Source organism: Hippopotamus amphibius, chromosome 11 (genome assembly GCF_030028045.1).
Source record: "Hippopotamus amphibius kiboko isolate mHipAmp2 chromosome 11, mHipAmp2.hap2, whole genome shotgun sequence".
Taxonomy (NCBI): domain Eukaryota; kingdom Metazoa; phylum Chordata; class Mammalia; order Artiodactyla; family Hippopotamidae; genus Hippopotamus; species Hippopotamus amphibius.
In genome coordinates, this window is record NC_080196.1 from 5,562,721 (window position 1) to 5,577,033 (window position 14,313).

At 37.0% G+C, this 14,313-nt stretch overlaps 1 protein-coding gene across 1 annotated transcript in view; it reads right to left on the reverse strand.

Moving 5' to 3' along the window:
• Nucleotides 1-229: 229 nt before the first annotated feature.
• BLOC1S5 (biogenesis of lysosomal organelles complex 1 subunit 5) overlaps nt 230-14,313 on the reverse strand; it is a 36,661-nt gene continuing 22,577 nt past the window's right edge. The window contains exons 4-5 of the mRNA XM_057700250.1: nt 14,134-14,192; nt 230-3,829 (exon numbers count right to left, since the gene is read on the reverse strand). Coding sequence (XP_057556233.1) covers nt 3,650-3,829; nt 14,134-14,192 — 239 coding nt within the window. The 3' untranslated portion in view covers nt 230-3,649. The remainder of the gene's footprint in view (nt 3,830-14,133; nt 14,193-14,313) is intronic.

The window sequence follows — 14,313 nt, forward strand, 5'->3', positions numbered from 1 at the left end:
CTACATATGAATGAGTTCCATTCGGAGAGCGCGTTTGTAAGTCCAATTTGTTCATTAAGTCCAACAAAGTTAGCCTAGGTACCCAATTAACACAACTGGCTATATAGTACTGTACTGTAATAGGTTTATAATACTTTTCACACATATAATACATAAAAAACAAACACAAAATAAAGAAAATATTTTTTAATCTTACAGTACAGTACCTTGAAAAGTACAGTAGTGCAGTACAACAGCTGGCACACAGGCTGGCATCAAGGGAACAGGCAAGGAGAGTTACTGACTGGAGGAGGGAGAGGAGGTGGGAGATGGTAGAACTGAAGGACTGTCAACAGTAACAGCGAAGGGCAGACTGCAATTTCACTCATGCCTGATGTTGACAGCACAGGTTCTGGTTCCTTGCTAGGTTCAATTTTAACTACCCTCTTGAAAAAATGATCCAGTGATGTCTGGGTAGTAGCTCTTTTTGTTCTTGTCATAGATGACGCAGTAGCACTGGACTGCACCCTGAACTGCTGCTGCAACCTTTGTGTGCTGTCCTACATTTGGGTCCTGTGCCTCAGAAACTAACTGCCTCCTCAAATAAAGAAAATCCCCTGCATCATGAATCTCCTCTGTGCTTCAGTTACTTCCTCTTGTCTCTCTTCATCCTTTCTCTGGGCCTCCAATTCCATCAGGTCTTCACTTGTAAGCTCCTCGTGTTGCACAGCAAGGAGTTCAATGTATGAAAGACACATGAACTAACTTATGTGACTGGGCACGCGAATGTAGGTTCGCATCTTTGAAAATTTGCAATTTGAAGGTTCGTATGTAGGGGACTTACTGTATAAATAAATCCTAATATATTAGTAATTTCAACAAATGTAAATGGATTAAAGTCTCCAGTTAAAAGATAATTAGATAGAAAGAGAAGAAAATCTAGTTACAGTTTTTAAGGGGCACATGAAAACATAAAGGTCCAACAGAAGAATAAAGAAATATATACCATAGAAATATTAACCAGCTGATGTGGCCTATATAAATATTTCTTTTAAAAACATGGATTTTAAAGCAATATAAAATGATATAAAAACATTACTAGAAATAGAGGCTGTGACTACAAACATAGGATTCAATCCTAGACTTAGAAGATAAACAATTCTAATTGTGTATGTACCTAGTAACAAAGCTTCAATATATACGAAACAAAAATTAACAGAATTACAGGGAGAAATCAGAAAATCCACCAGAGTAGGAAATTTTAACACATCGCAGAATCTGAAAGATCGAGTAGAAGAAAAAAAACGACAGTAAAATAGAGACAATATGACCAATGCAATTAACAAGTTTAGTCTAACGAACACCCAACAGTTGGCAAGTACGCATGCTTTCAAGCACTAACAAAACATTTACAAAAACTGACCATATTTTAGGTCAGATGGCAAATCTCAACAAATTTTAACCTCTCAGTCTTATATGAATCTATTCTTGGACCACAGTCCAATGAAAGCAGAAATCAATAATAAGAACAGAACTGAAAAATCTGCATGTTAGGAAATGAAAGAAAACACCCACATATGTAAGTCAAGAAAGAAATCATGATGAAAAAAATACTTAGAATTTAAAAACAAATATTTCTATCGCACTTTAAATTGAGAAAACATATTTTGTTTGGTCATTGGAAACGAATCCCGTGAGCCACATGGAATGCATATTCTCTCTGCTCGACAGCATGACAGCAGAAATGCTGTACATTATGTGACTCCTAAAGCTAATTTTTACATATAAGTAAAATACGTATCAAAAGAGATGTAGAAAGTGGGAAATATAAGTGAAAGTGTTCACTACTGAAAATACTTTTAAAGGGAAAGAAAACCAACCATGTCTTTTAGAAGCTATATTGAACAGCTGAGAAAGTTACAAAGGAAGAATTTAGTATCAATGTTTAAAGCTCAACAAGTCCATTAAATCATTTTGGATTATTTAAGAAGTCCCTTAGATCCTTATGTAATAAATAGAAACTCATAGGGTAAAGTATTTATTATTCATATGAGATGAACAAACACTGTCAAAAATCTCCACACAGGCCGAGGAACCATTCCTACTCACGCAGTCCTGATTCCCCGGTTCCAGCGTCTGTGCAGTGGCGCAGTGGCAATTCATAGCCCTCCCAAAGCTGCTACAGCACAAAGGGGATTTTCATTTAGGGCTTCCCTCCCTTTTCACGTGTGGGATATTTTTGGAAGTATGTTTTCTTTTTCCGTCCACTGAAAGAGAATTAAGAAAATTCCAACGTGCCTGAGTGTCAGCAAGTGCTCTTTTTCGTCCAGGTACCGGGGATGATGGATGGACCTGCCAAGCCTACAGGAGCAGACAGAGGGAGCTGGCACAAGTTCAGTGTTATTGAAAGAAATCGCAAATACTTATTTCATCTCCTCTATTAACTTTAATCACATTTTCAACATGCAGCCAAGAATGAAGCTTTGACAGTAGGCCATAAATTTACACAAGCAAGCATTGTCACTTCTCTGCAGTAGCAACACTGAGATAACATGAGAGGTAAGTGTTTTCTTTCTTGTGCCTTTCTTTACTGAAGAGCAATTTTAAAAAAATACCTGAAAGATTCAGCCATACCTCAAATTCATTTGCCATAAATCTCTTGGAATTATTGCATTTAATTTTGCTTGGTTTATGGCAAATAAAAAACCAACTTAGCTCCTCAATTAGATTGTTAAATGCAGATTTTTAAAGATCACAGTGATGACAGAACTGGGACGTGTTTCACCATAATACACCTGCTTATGAGAACAGACGTTAAACACTAAAAAGGATTTACATTTAACATGGATCATTTGCCGTGTGGGCAAATACTTCTGGTTTACTCAGAGCCAGAGTCTTTATATGGTTCCAGAGGGAGGCCCTGGCAAGTTCTGCTGATTACTCATTAAACAGTTAGAACATGTACAGACATTATTTATCTTACAAAGCTTACCCACAGCAAAACAGACATAAAAATGAGGTAAATCTATGGGCAAGATTATGGTTCTTGGAAAGGTTAAAAGTCAACTGTATTTTTGGTAAGCTTTTCCTTGTAAGTATGTTTTAAAAGCTGGAAATGTGAAGTGCTGGAAGGCCACAGACTTAACAAGCATGTCTTGTCATCCAGTGAAACACGGCCTTGCGCTGCCTTATGCTCAGAGACCAGCGCGGCCCTCTTTGCAGAGCAGAGGCAAAGTTCTGACTCTCCTCTCTCTTCACTGTGATCTCTGCTCCCTCCAAGAGCCAGGGAACCACCGTACCTGCCTTCTGGGCCACAATCACAGACTCACGTGAACCATGAGTTAAACCACTTCTCTGGAAGTCTGTACTCACAGCTCTCCGAGATAATCAGAGGAAACTAACACCAACCCTCCTTAACAGAGAGCACACTCACACCACTGTCCTCCTGCTCCTCCCCACTCAAATCATCAGGTAGAGGCACTTGAAGCTGGAAAGGTGCGGCACTCTGCTGGGGAAGTTAGGACTCCGGGGGAAGTGTCTTTCTTCTGACAGGAGAGCGCCACAGAATGTATTGCTAAACTTGAAGCAGAGGCTAAATGGTTTGGCGGGAGCAGTCTTTGGGGGAAGTCAATGTTTTCTCACTAGTCTGTCATTGTTGAGGTTCAAGTTCTCAAAAGGTTGAAAGTTTGGCCAGGTCCTTCTCCATCGCAGCGTGCTGCTCCTTCAGCCTCTCCACGGCTCTTTGGTGCGCTTCATCCGCTTCGGCCTGTTTGCTGCGCTGTTCTTTCATGAAGTCCTCCCATTGCATTATATGCTGTTTCTCACTAGCTAGTAAATGGTCATTATTCATCTGAGAAAAGAAAATTTGAAAGTCATGTGACATTTTCCAGACAATTATTTTTCTATGCAGAGACAAAAATAACTTTATCTCTTGATATTTGCTCATTACAGTATAACCATCAGCTTGTAAGTCACAATGATAAAACTGCACTATGGTTTTAACGTCCAACAAGAACATGACACACTGGAAACATCAGAGGGTTCTCTTACTATGCCTGAATGTGAAATTTCTAGAAATTTCAAAAATGTCTAGTATTTTAAATCACAGAACCAAACGTAATCCAAGTAAATACCTCTATTTTCATACCTCTGTCTCCTCAAATTCCATTTAATCACATATAATTTAAAATTTTAGTTTAAAGAATACATGCCAAAAGAATTATTATAAGAAATTAAAATGCATGTCTTACTTAAAATATTTTTTGGATACATTAAAAGAATCAGATTATTAAAGAATGGGAGAGAATTCAAGAAATCTCTCTTGGTTCAGTTCCAATCCTTAAAGCAAATAAACACCAAAAGCATCTGTGTCAAATATTTAAGTTCATCTTGAGATGTTCCTTAATATTTCTATATGAGGATAAAATTTTTTTCTTTTGAATACAACAATAAAGATGAAACGATATATAAAAAAATAAAAGCATAAATTTAACATAATTTAAATTACATTTGAATATGTACAAAGAGCTAAATACAAAAAAAACATAAAAAAAAATTTATATCTCTGCCTCAAATATTCTACATATGTGTCTTCAGAAGTTTTGCCAGAGACTAAGTCCTGTTAAGAAAACAAGCATTGTGACAGATGCAAACCATAAGAACCTACAAAGCACCTAAAGGCTTAAGAATTCCAGAGCTCTAAGGAAAACAGGACACCTGGTATACTCAGAATACTGGTAACTCAGATGCTGAGAGAGTTAACATGAAAAAGATGGAAGCCACGTTTTCCGGCTGCCCACAGTGCTGCTCCATCCTCTCGCTCACCTGGGCCACAATGAGAAGCGGGATGGAGAGCTGGAGAAGCCAGATGGAGAGCTGGAGAAGCCATGGTGCTCTAAGTATCTATGAAAGGCATACTTCTGCTAGTTGTTCTGAATATCTTATCTATTTCTGAGGTTACAGGATTCTAATTTTACAGAAGAAGAAACTAAGGCTTAAGGGCACAAAAGTTACTTCTCCATGGTTACTGAGCTACTAAACTGTAGACTCAAACTTAGGACTCGCTGACACCCAAACCTATGCCTTTTCTATCATGAAATGCAAATCAGATTGTTCCAAGGAAGTTTTACATAGATGGCTAAAAGTCTCCCGCAAGACCATGGGAAAAAAAAAAGCCATTGAAAGAATTTTTTCTGCCAATCTGATCTAAAGTTCCTCAGAATCAGGGCAAGAGGTTAGAAGTGAATCTGAAGTTTCAGTTATAGTGAAAGATTTCCCTAAAACATGTCCCACAGACGCATGTGGTCTGAGTGGGCATTACAGCGGTGGGGAGAGAGGGTTAGGATGGGGTTTGCTGATCCAATAAATTTGGGAAGCAGGTTAAACAAAATTCAAAACATTACTTCTTAACCTTTCAGCCTCATGGACTGTAATTCTTCAAAAGATGAATAAAACATAAAGAGTTCATTAAATTCTTTTCATAAAAGTTTTGCAAAACTCTTATATTTAAGAGAAAAGCCACAGTCAGAGAAAAAAAAGGCAAATAAACTTCATCAAAATGATATCTTGCTTTAGCTCGAAATGACTTTCTAGTAAGTACAGAGAATACTAACCCTGCAGGCTCGGAGGCTAACAGATTAGTCTTCTCTTTTTCACTGAAGCACTGTCATCGGCTCAGCTGACCCTCAGATCTGGGCCATGAGGCAACAGCCCAGGTTCCACTTCCCAACTCAAAGGAGAAAAATGAAGACTTGGGAAGCGTATAAACCTGGCTTCAAGTTCTGGTTTGCCTGTTACCAGCTGAATGACTCTGGTCATGTTAAATTTTCTTTAATTTTAAAATGAGGAAAAGAATGCTTTACATAACTTAATTCATAAATAAATCTATATCATGTCAAGTTCCTAGCTCAGTGCCTGCAGTTCTTAATAGAAGGCAAATATTATTATACAAATAGGAGCAATGCATCTAGAAGGCAGATCGAACCACTTTTTAATCCTCCTCAATTTAGGGGTTTTAATCTTTATTTTTAAAATCTAATTTTAGCAATAGATTTTTATAATTCAGCAATAAAAGGCAAATCACATAAAAGTAACAATTTTCCCCTCCCAGTCCCATATTCAATTCAATCTTCCTGGATGACTCCACTATTTACCATTTTGCTGTAAAAGAAGACTTTAAGATATTGCCCAAAACCAGTATCTCTACTTTGTAGCTTCAGAACATTATTACCAAAGATATATACACCCAAGTATATATCTTTTTCATAGAAGACTATCACTTCTTGGCCTCCTAGTTCAGGTGAAAAAAAGCTGAATGCTGACAATTCCCTAGCCCAATGGAAAATCTAGTCTTGCTTTCACATCAAGAGGTTCTGCAAGGCTTGTGGTTGCCAAGGGGGAAGGGGGGAGGGGTATAGGGAAGGGAAGGATTGGGAGTGTGGGATTAGCAGATGCAAACTAGTATATATAGGATGGATAAACAACAAGGTCCTACTGTAGAGCACAGGGAACTATATTCAATATCCCATGAAACTATAATGGAATATATGGAAAAGAATATATACGTGGATAACTGAATCACTTTGCTATACTCAGAAATTAAACACAACACCGTAAATCAACTATACGTCAATAAAATTAGAAAAAAATGTTCTGGAAGTCACTCTACTTTATCTATCCTTTCTTAGTCTCCTACCTTTAATAACAATTGCTTTGCAATCCTGCATTCTTCACGACAATTAGCAAAGAAAAAAAGGGAGGGGTGGTTTGTATATTCCTGTATGATAACACTGTAATCTTTACATATAAACAAAAGTCAGCTGCCAGAAAATAGCATCTATCTGAAACTTCATTGAGAACTTGATGGTAAGAACTTTAAGCCATCAACACACACACACACACACACTCTCTCTCTCTCTCTCTCTCCCTCCCCACACACACCATCCCCAAAATAACACCACCATAATTAACACAAAGTCCATTTACAAATACTGCAGTATTCATGAAAAACTCTTCTGATTCTCAATCTATTTGCCCTACTTTACATACAATTCTAACCAGGTTAGTTAACTGTTTTCCAAAGCTATACCATATTAAAAGTCACAAATTAGATAAATGATAAATGGATAGAAAGAAATGATAGGCATCAGCCTTACAATAAAGACAGATACAGAAACTTAAAAACAGTATCTGAATAGATATACAGGTAAATTTTTAAATTATTTTTTATAGGTAAATTTTTATTGTATATAAACTATACCCCAAATAAAAACCAAAACAACAACAACAACAAAAAAATCACAGACAGTATCTGAGGGCATTTGGAACAGAGAAACACTTTTTTCTCTTTAATTCCCTAAGAACATCACCATTTTCACCATAATGTAAAATTTTATATTCTCAGTAATTCCTAACTCATAAAGAAAATTAACTTGTAACATTTAATGTACTTTTTATAAAAACCAGAAAAGTGTGTAATATATTTTTAAACATTTCCTCCAAAATAGTTAAAGTGATAAAAGTACTATGCTTTAAGATAAAATCTCAGCCTTGTGGTCGACCTCCCTATATGGAATCATTTGTGTTCTAAGACTTCTAGACACGTGAAGTTTTATTGTATAGAACAGCAGAAAAATCCCAAATTAGCGATATCATACTTATCACTTAGGAGCATGTTAGAAAGTACTCTAAGCCAACAGAAGTGAAGGTTATCTCAGGGCCCATCTATTCAAACTGTCAGGAAATGAAGTCTACCCAGCAGCGACCTCACCAGAACAGAACACAAGCAGCTGAACTGCTCCTTGACCTGAACTGAAGCAGCAAAGGTGCCCTTCCTATCGCAGAGCCGCGGCACCGCCCTCATGCACCAAGCCCACCCCAACAGCAGCACGCCTCCAGTTCACACAGCAGAAGTTATAAACGCCAAAGATTTAGCCTACCATGCCAGCAAATGTGTTTACAACTAAAAGGAACTCTCAGAAATAAGGAACAACCTTTTATAAACAGTGAGCTAACAACTGCAGGCCATCATCGCCTGTGCACAGTAATTTTGCTTTTACATTCAATAAAGGGGGCTCTACGTCAGATTTAGTTTCAAACAAGGATTCCTCTAACTGAAATGAGTTTGAAAAATAATGATCATATCTAACTATAGTTATGTTCAACAGATTCACACAACACTAACAGAAGGGACACAATATAGTAATGGAACTATTCATCATTTAAAGCTTAAAATTACCTGTAAAGGGTAATTACAGTTAGCAGTTAAATTTCTAGTAGCTACCAAAAAAGTACATACTAAATTATATATGTAAAAGTTGATGTTCATGGCAATGGGAGTAATTAGTATCTTTGGTGAGCAATTTGCAAAAATCTACCAAATTACAGCTCAGCAATTCCTCTTATATTAGCATTTCCCCTTAATTTTTTTTAAAGCTCTTTATTGGAATATAATTGCTTTACACTCTTGTACCAGCTTTCATGGTACACCAAAGTGAATCAGCTGTATTTATACATATATCCCCATATCCCCTCCCTCCCGCGACTCCCTCCCACCCTCCCTCGTCCTGGCCCTCTAAGGAATTACCCATCATCAAGTTGATCTCCCTTTGTTATAGAGCAACTTCTCACTAGCTATCTATCTTACAGTTGGTAGTATATACGTCTATGCTACTCTCTCACTTCGTCCCAGCTTCCCCTTTCCCCTTAAATTTTTTTATTTTATTTTTATTTTTTTAAATTTATTTATTATTTTTGGGGGGTACCCCAAGTTCAATGATATCATGTTTTTATACACATATCCCCATATTCCCTCCCTCTCTCAACTCCCCCCCCTCGAGTCCCCCCCACCCTCCCCACCCCTTAATTTTTATTAAAGAAGTATCACAGATCTTAGAAACAAATTCAAATACAAGAATATAAAGGGACAGTTACCCCCCCCCCAACATATACATACAAATCCTTTCGCTTGTTTCCTTTTTCCTAGTATTATTACTAGTTTGATGGGTACATGTACAGACTTCTTCCTGTTCATACAAACGTATTTGTTTAATAACAACAAAATGTAGTCATATTACACATGATGGTCTGCAGCTTCCTTTTCTCAGTAAAGACACAATATGTGGTAATGGCACACCAACAGCAGGAGGGTGGGAGAGCTCTGCCCTGGGTGCAAGCAACAAGTCGGTGCATTGTCTGAACAGAACTTAAATCAAGGACACAAACAACTGAAAGACTGGCTTTTATCATCACCAGACGCTGGCAATACTAAGTAATGTCAATGATAAAATACTCTTAGCCCTAAAATTCTTTGGTCTGAGTTCTAAATAATTGTTGAGGTTACTATTGAAGTTTAGTAATATATAAGTTACAAATTAACACATTTTCATTGTTTATCCTTTAATAAACTTTGAAGTTAATTTAAAGGACTTTGAATCAGCTATACATGTTCATTTCCAAAGTAAATTCCTAACAGTTCAGAATTATGTCAGCTTTCTTTAGATGCTCAGCCCCTCTAACCCCTGAATTACTAAACATTCTTGCATTTAGAAAATGATATAGCAGAGAACTGCAGAAATAAAACCTAAATTAGTTCAAATCTACCTTTCTACATTATGTTTTTTTTTAACTTAAATTTGTATATGTTTTACTCTGTACTTAAAATTTTTATACTGTGGAGACATTGGGAGCCACTAAAATGGTTTCCAAAGAAATAAAGATAGTATTACAATTTCTAGAATTCATTGTGAAATGCGATTTTTATGAATCTCTTACAGACATTCTTACGTTGAACACTTTCTCAAACTACGTATCTGTGTATTTTATCACAATAAAAATAATTCAAATCAAATTTCAGAGGGTTCTTCCTAAATGAAATCAATTGCATACTCAAAGAAGTGGATATGTTTGTTTTCTCAAGATAAAAAAGAAAATGCCAACTTTAAAAGAAAATAGAGAGTTTATTAATGAGCTGTAACTGTGTACGAAAGGTAATTAGCTGTAATGGTTTTGTCTCTTTCTACAACAGAGAAAGAAATAGTAACAATAACAAAGCTTACTTATGTCCCATTGGAGATAAATTTGAAGAGAAGTCCATCCTGAAGGCAAGCTGTGTCTAGGACCAGATCTATAAACAAACTTATGGATGCATAAAAAAACACACTTTTGCAGGCATTAATCTAAGTCGGTAATTCTCAACTGGGGGGTGATTTTGATGCTCCTGTCCCCCAGATTTTTGGTTATCACAACACAGGCTGGGGGTGGGGGGGTGTGATATTGGCATCTAGTGGGTACAGGCCAACAATGCTGCTAAACATCCTACAACATACACACCACAGCAAAGACGGATCTGCTCCAAAATGTCAACAGTGCAGAGGCTGAAAAGCCCTGGCCTGAGGGAAAACTCTGAATAAACCAACCAATGTCTACAAGGTCCTCTGGAACATCTGTCAGCAATACATGTGCCACATTAATTTTACATATGCTTTACACAGATAAATGAAAAAGTATTTACTTCAATAAGAAGTGTCAGAATAACAACTGTCACTAATTATTTTAAATATGTAGAATATTACATACATCCCTTGGTATCCATGGGGTTTGGTTCCAGCACCCTCCACCCCCACCCCCCATGGATACCAAAACACATGGATGTTCAGGTCCCTTATAAAAATAGTGTAGTATTTGCACATAACCTCTACATCCTCCCATATACTTTAAATCATCTCTAGATTACTTATAATAACAGGATATAAATGCTATGGAAACAGCTGCCAGCATGTGGCAAATTCAAATTTTGCTTTTTGGAACTTTTTGGAATTCAAAAACAGATACATTTTAAATACACTGGTTGAATCCATGGGTGCAGGACCAGCGGATGCAGAGGGCCGACGGTACTGACCCACTGCCCTGCATTCTCAAACTCTGTCATGGAAAACGTATAAGCCACACTATCTCACTGTTCTTATAAAAAATTTAAAAAAATTTAAAAAATCATACAGAGGTAAAACTAAATCTAATAAATATTTGTTAACAAGAGGAATCAAAGGATTCATGTTTACTTTATTCTCTCTAGTCTGGTTGAGCAGAACTTCAAAAGCTGATGCTTGTGCATGAACCTGGGTTTAAACCAGTGACAGAGATTAATCAGCTCATCACTTAAATCAGCTTATTTAAGTCAGCAAATTTGACAAGCCAATTGTACTTTCATTTCACTACTCTTATCGCTAGCGCCCAATATGCAACTTGTATTAGTGAGCAGTTTTTAAGACATATGTCAAATAACTGGGGAATGTGCATTTATTGTTCTTCTGAATGTACTTTTAGATATCAATTGTGGGAAATGTGATTTGGATGCATGACGTTTATCATAATTTACTTCCCACAGAATTCCACAAATTGTCTTGACATAAAAGAATTAATGATTAAAGGCAATAGTCTACTTTATTCCATTACTACTCCCATCTTTCTTTGTTCTAAGAGCCATTCAAATATACAAAATGTAGCCAACAGAACAACCAAGGCAACAATTAACACTAGATTGTAAAATACAGCTAGAGGTCAATTTTACTTTGTACCTAATTTGCTAGATGAGAAATTAAACTTTACCTGTCTTATATATGTAGTCTGAAACCTCTGCCACACAAAGTTTTGGCAAAACTAGATATGGCAGTTAAAAAAAAATATCTTAGAGACCCATACTTCAAATGTTCTGCTAACTAGATAAGCACTAATAAGAGAAATAAAGACTACATTTCAATATATTCTAAAATGCTGATTTTGGGGGGAGGGCTGGGGGGGAAGGTGGTTAGGAGGGGATGAATTGGGAGATTTGGAATTGCCATATATACATTACTAATAAGAAAAAAATATCAAATTGTACACTTTAAAAATAAAATACTGATTTTTAATGTGTATTCCATAAAACAAACAGTTTGATAACATTCTCTGAGATAATACCTATAAGAAATATATTTAAGACCAAAATACCCCAGTGGCTTTATTATTTCTTAAGGCCAATTTTTTTTTTAAACCAAAGGACAGTATCTTTTAACTTAGAAAATCAAGTGCTTCACGAACTCTGCAGACTACAGCAGGGCTCTTATGCACAGAGTGACTGCCTGTATCTTAAATAAACAATCTAGGTGGCAGGGAAAAAATGCCACCTGACATTTGGAGAGTAAAGTTACTTCACATAAATTAATATAACACAATATGTCAGGTAAGTAGAACATCAACCTATCAGGTAAGTACAACAAGTATTAGCTTTGAAGTTCAAGGACTCGTCCAAGGGAATACAGTTAGCTAATAAAGGCAAGTACTAGAAATAGAAGACACCAGGCATTTTTAACCCAACCTGGTAATTTTCCTACCTGTACATGGTTAATACATCAAACGTGAAAAAGTTCAAAGTGACAAGAGGAAACATTCATCCCATTTATAATTTAACTTTAGGTTAGTTCTGTTCAGGAATGACAGGAATTGCCACTTTATCAGAATCATAACTGCTCTGAGAATGTCCTAGAAATAAAGACCAATAACATGTGAGTGCATATTCACATAAAAAACACCCCTTTTCCATTTTTATTTTGAAAGCCAAGAGAACTGCGTATGTTACAGCCAGTACCAGCCAGCGTATCCAGTGTTCCATCAGGAAAAGTCCTTCTGATGCTCAAATACACAGAAACATTCCTGGTGCTTCCACAACAAACTGCTTAACGTCAAACGCTTGATTCTCGAAGCTCCTCTCAGAAAACACCTGTCTAGACAGTCCATGTAGCAGCTCCGTGGGACCACCGACTTCTCCCATCTTCTGCCTTTGCTTCCACTATGCCCCTTATCCTATAGTACCTTTCTTCGCATCTTCTACCACTCAAATTTCTACTCACTGATCAAAATTGGGCTTGGATACCACTATCTTCCTAGTAAATTACATTTTCTGCCAAGATTGTGCAAAGTTCCTTGTAACTTTATCACAGCTCTTACTTTATCCTACATTATATTAGCATTAGTGGTTTGGGACTCCTAGACTTTTAGCTCCTGCATGTATGAACTGCCTTAGAGTAAAATTTTTCACTCCTAGTAGCACCTAATGAAGTAGAGACTGAAAAAATACCTGCTGTCCAGCCGGGCATGACCCACGGAAGGCCCTGTGACTGCTCTCACCAAGCTCTCGGACACTGTGCGAGCACCACACCCCAACAGCAGCTTCCCTGCCCGCGGCTCTGCCCCGCCATGTCCTCACAACAGCCCTGCTTCCCAACCTGGCCTGCTGGGAGCCTGTTCCTCTCGGGCAGCCTTCCCACCTGGCTTAAATGTCATGTCTTTTCAGTAAGGCTTGATTCATCAAATTGTTGAATTTTTAAACTTTATATCAACATTAAGAGTTGAGCAGAGGGTGGAGAAAGGTGAACTGTGGCAAGGCTCGCCAGCTCTGCACCATTATTATGGACAAACCACACATTCCAGAGAAATGGAGATAGTAACACTTGTTGACACAAAGACACAAAAAGGCATTACTTTCAGAGTGACTCAGTATTTTCAACATTTCTTAAGTGTATTTCTACTAGTTTAGAGCAATAAATAAGTTATAAAAATACTTTTATGAAAACTGTAAAACACCAAATTATCACAGGAAGTTAAATTCTTGCACTGTTTTTCCACATCTGAATTTAGTTAAGATATAATTCAAATAAGCAAAGCACTACCCAGCAAGTGATTCACACATCCTTATGACTATTCATTAAAGAACCCATCCACAGGCATGAATGCCTCCTTTTCTAGAAGAAATATACATAATACACTCAAGGTTTCATGCTCAAAGATTATATTTCCAATCTGGTGGGTATTTTCTGTTCCACGTGAAAGTCCTATTCTTTCTCCTCCAAGAGACAAATACCACTTTCAGGGGAAAGATGGAAATGTTGAAAAGAAGAAACATAGGTCTGCAATTTGAATTATAAAAATATAGATGGTGCAATTATGTGACCATACGTCCTCAACACATCTTCAATGAATGAGTCATTTTTAAATCTTCTGAAATCACTGAATGAAAAAAATTCAGAGAATTTTTTTTTAATCAAAAGCAACTGCTAATAATATGATGATAATAAAAGCCCTGGAGTTACAGGCTCCAGTATCCAAATGATCCACTTTTACCTTTTTACGCTCCTGTTCCCTCTGTTGGAGTCTACAGACGGAGTCAGTAGCTGCTTGCACTGAAATAAAACAGACAGTGGGTTTTCAATCAGCAGCCCTTGTTCAAGGGGAGACTTACCTGAATTAAACAAACCACTTGGAATATTTTAGATCTCAAGAAACTACGCAAAAAAGTTGGTC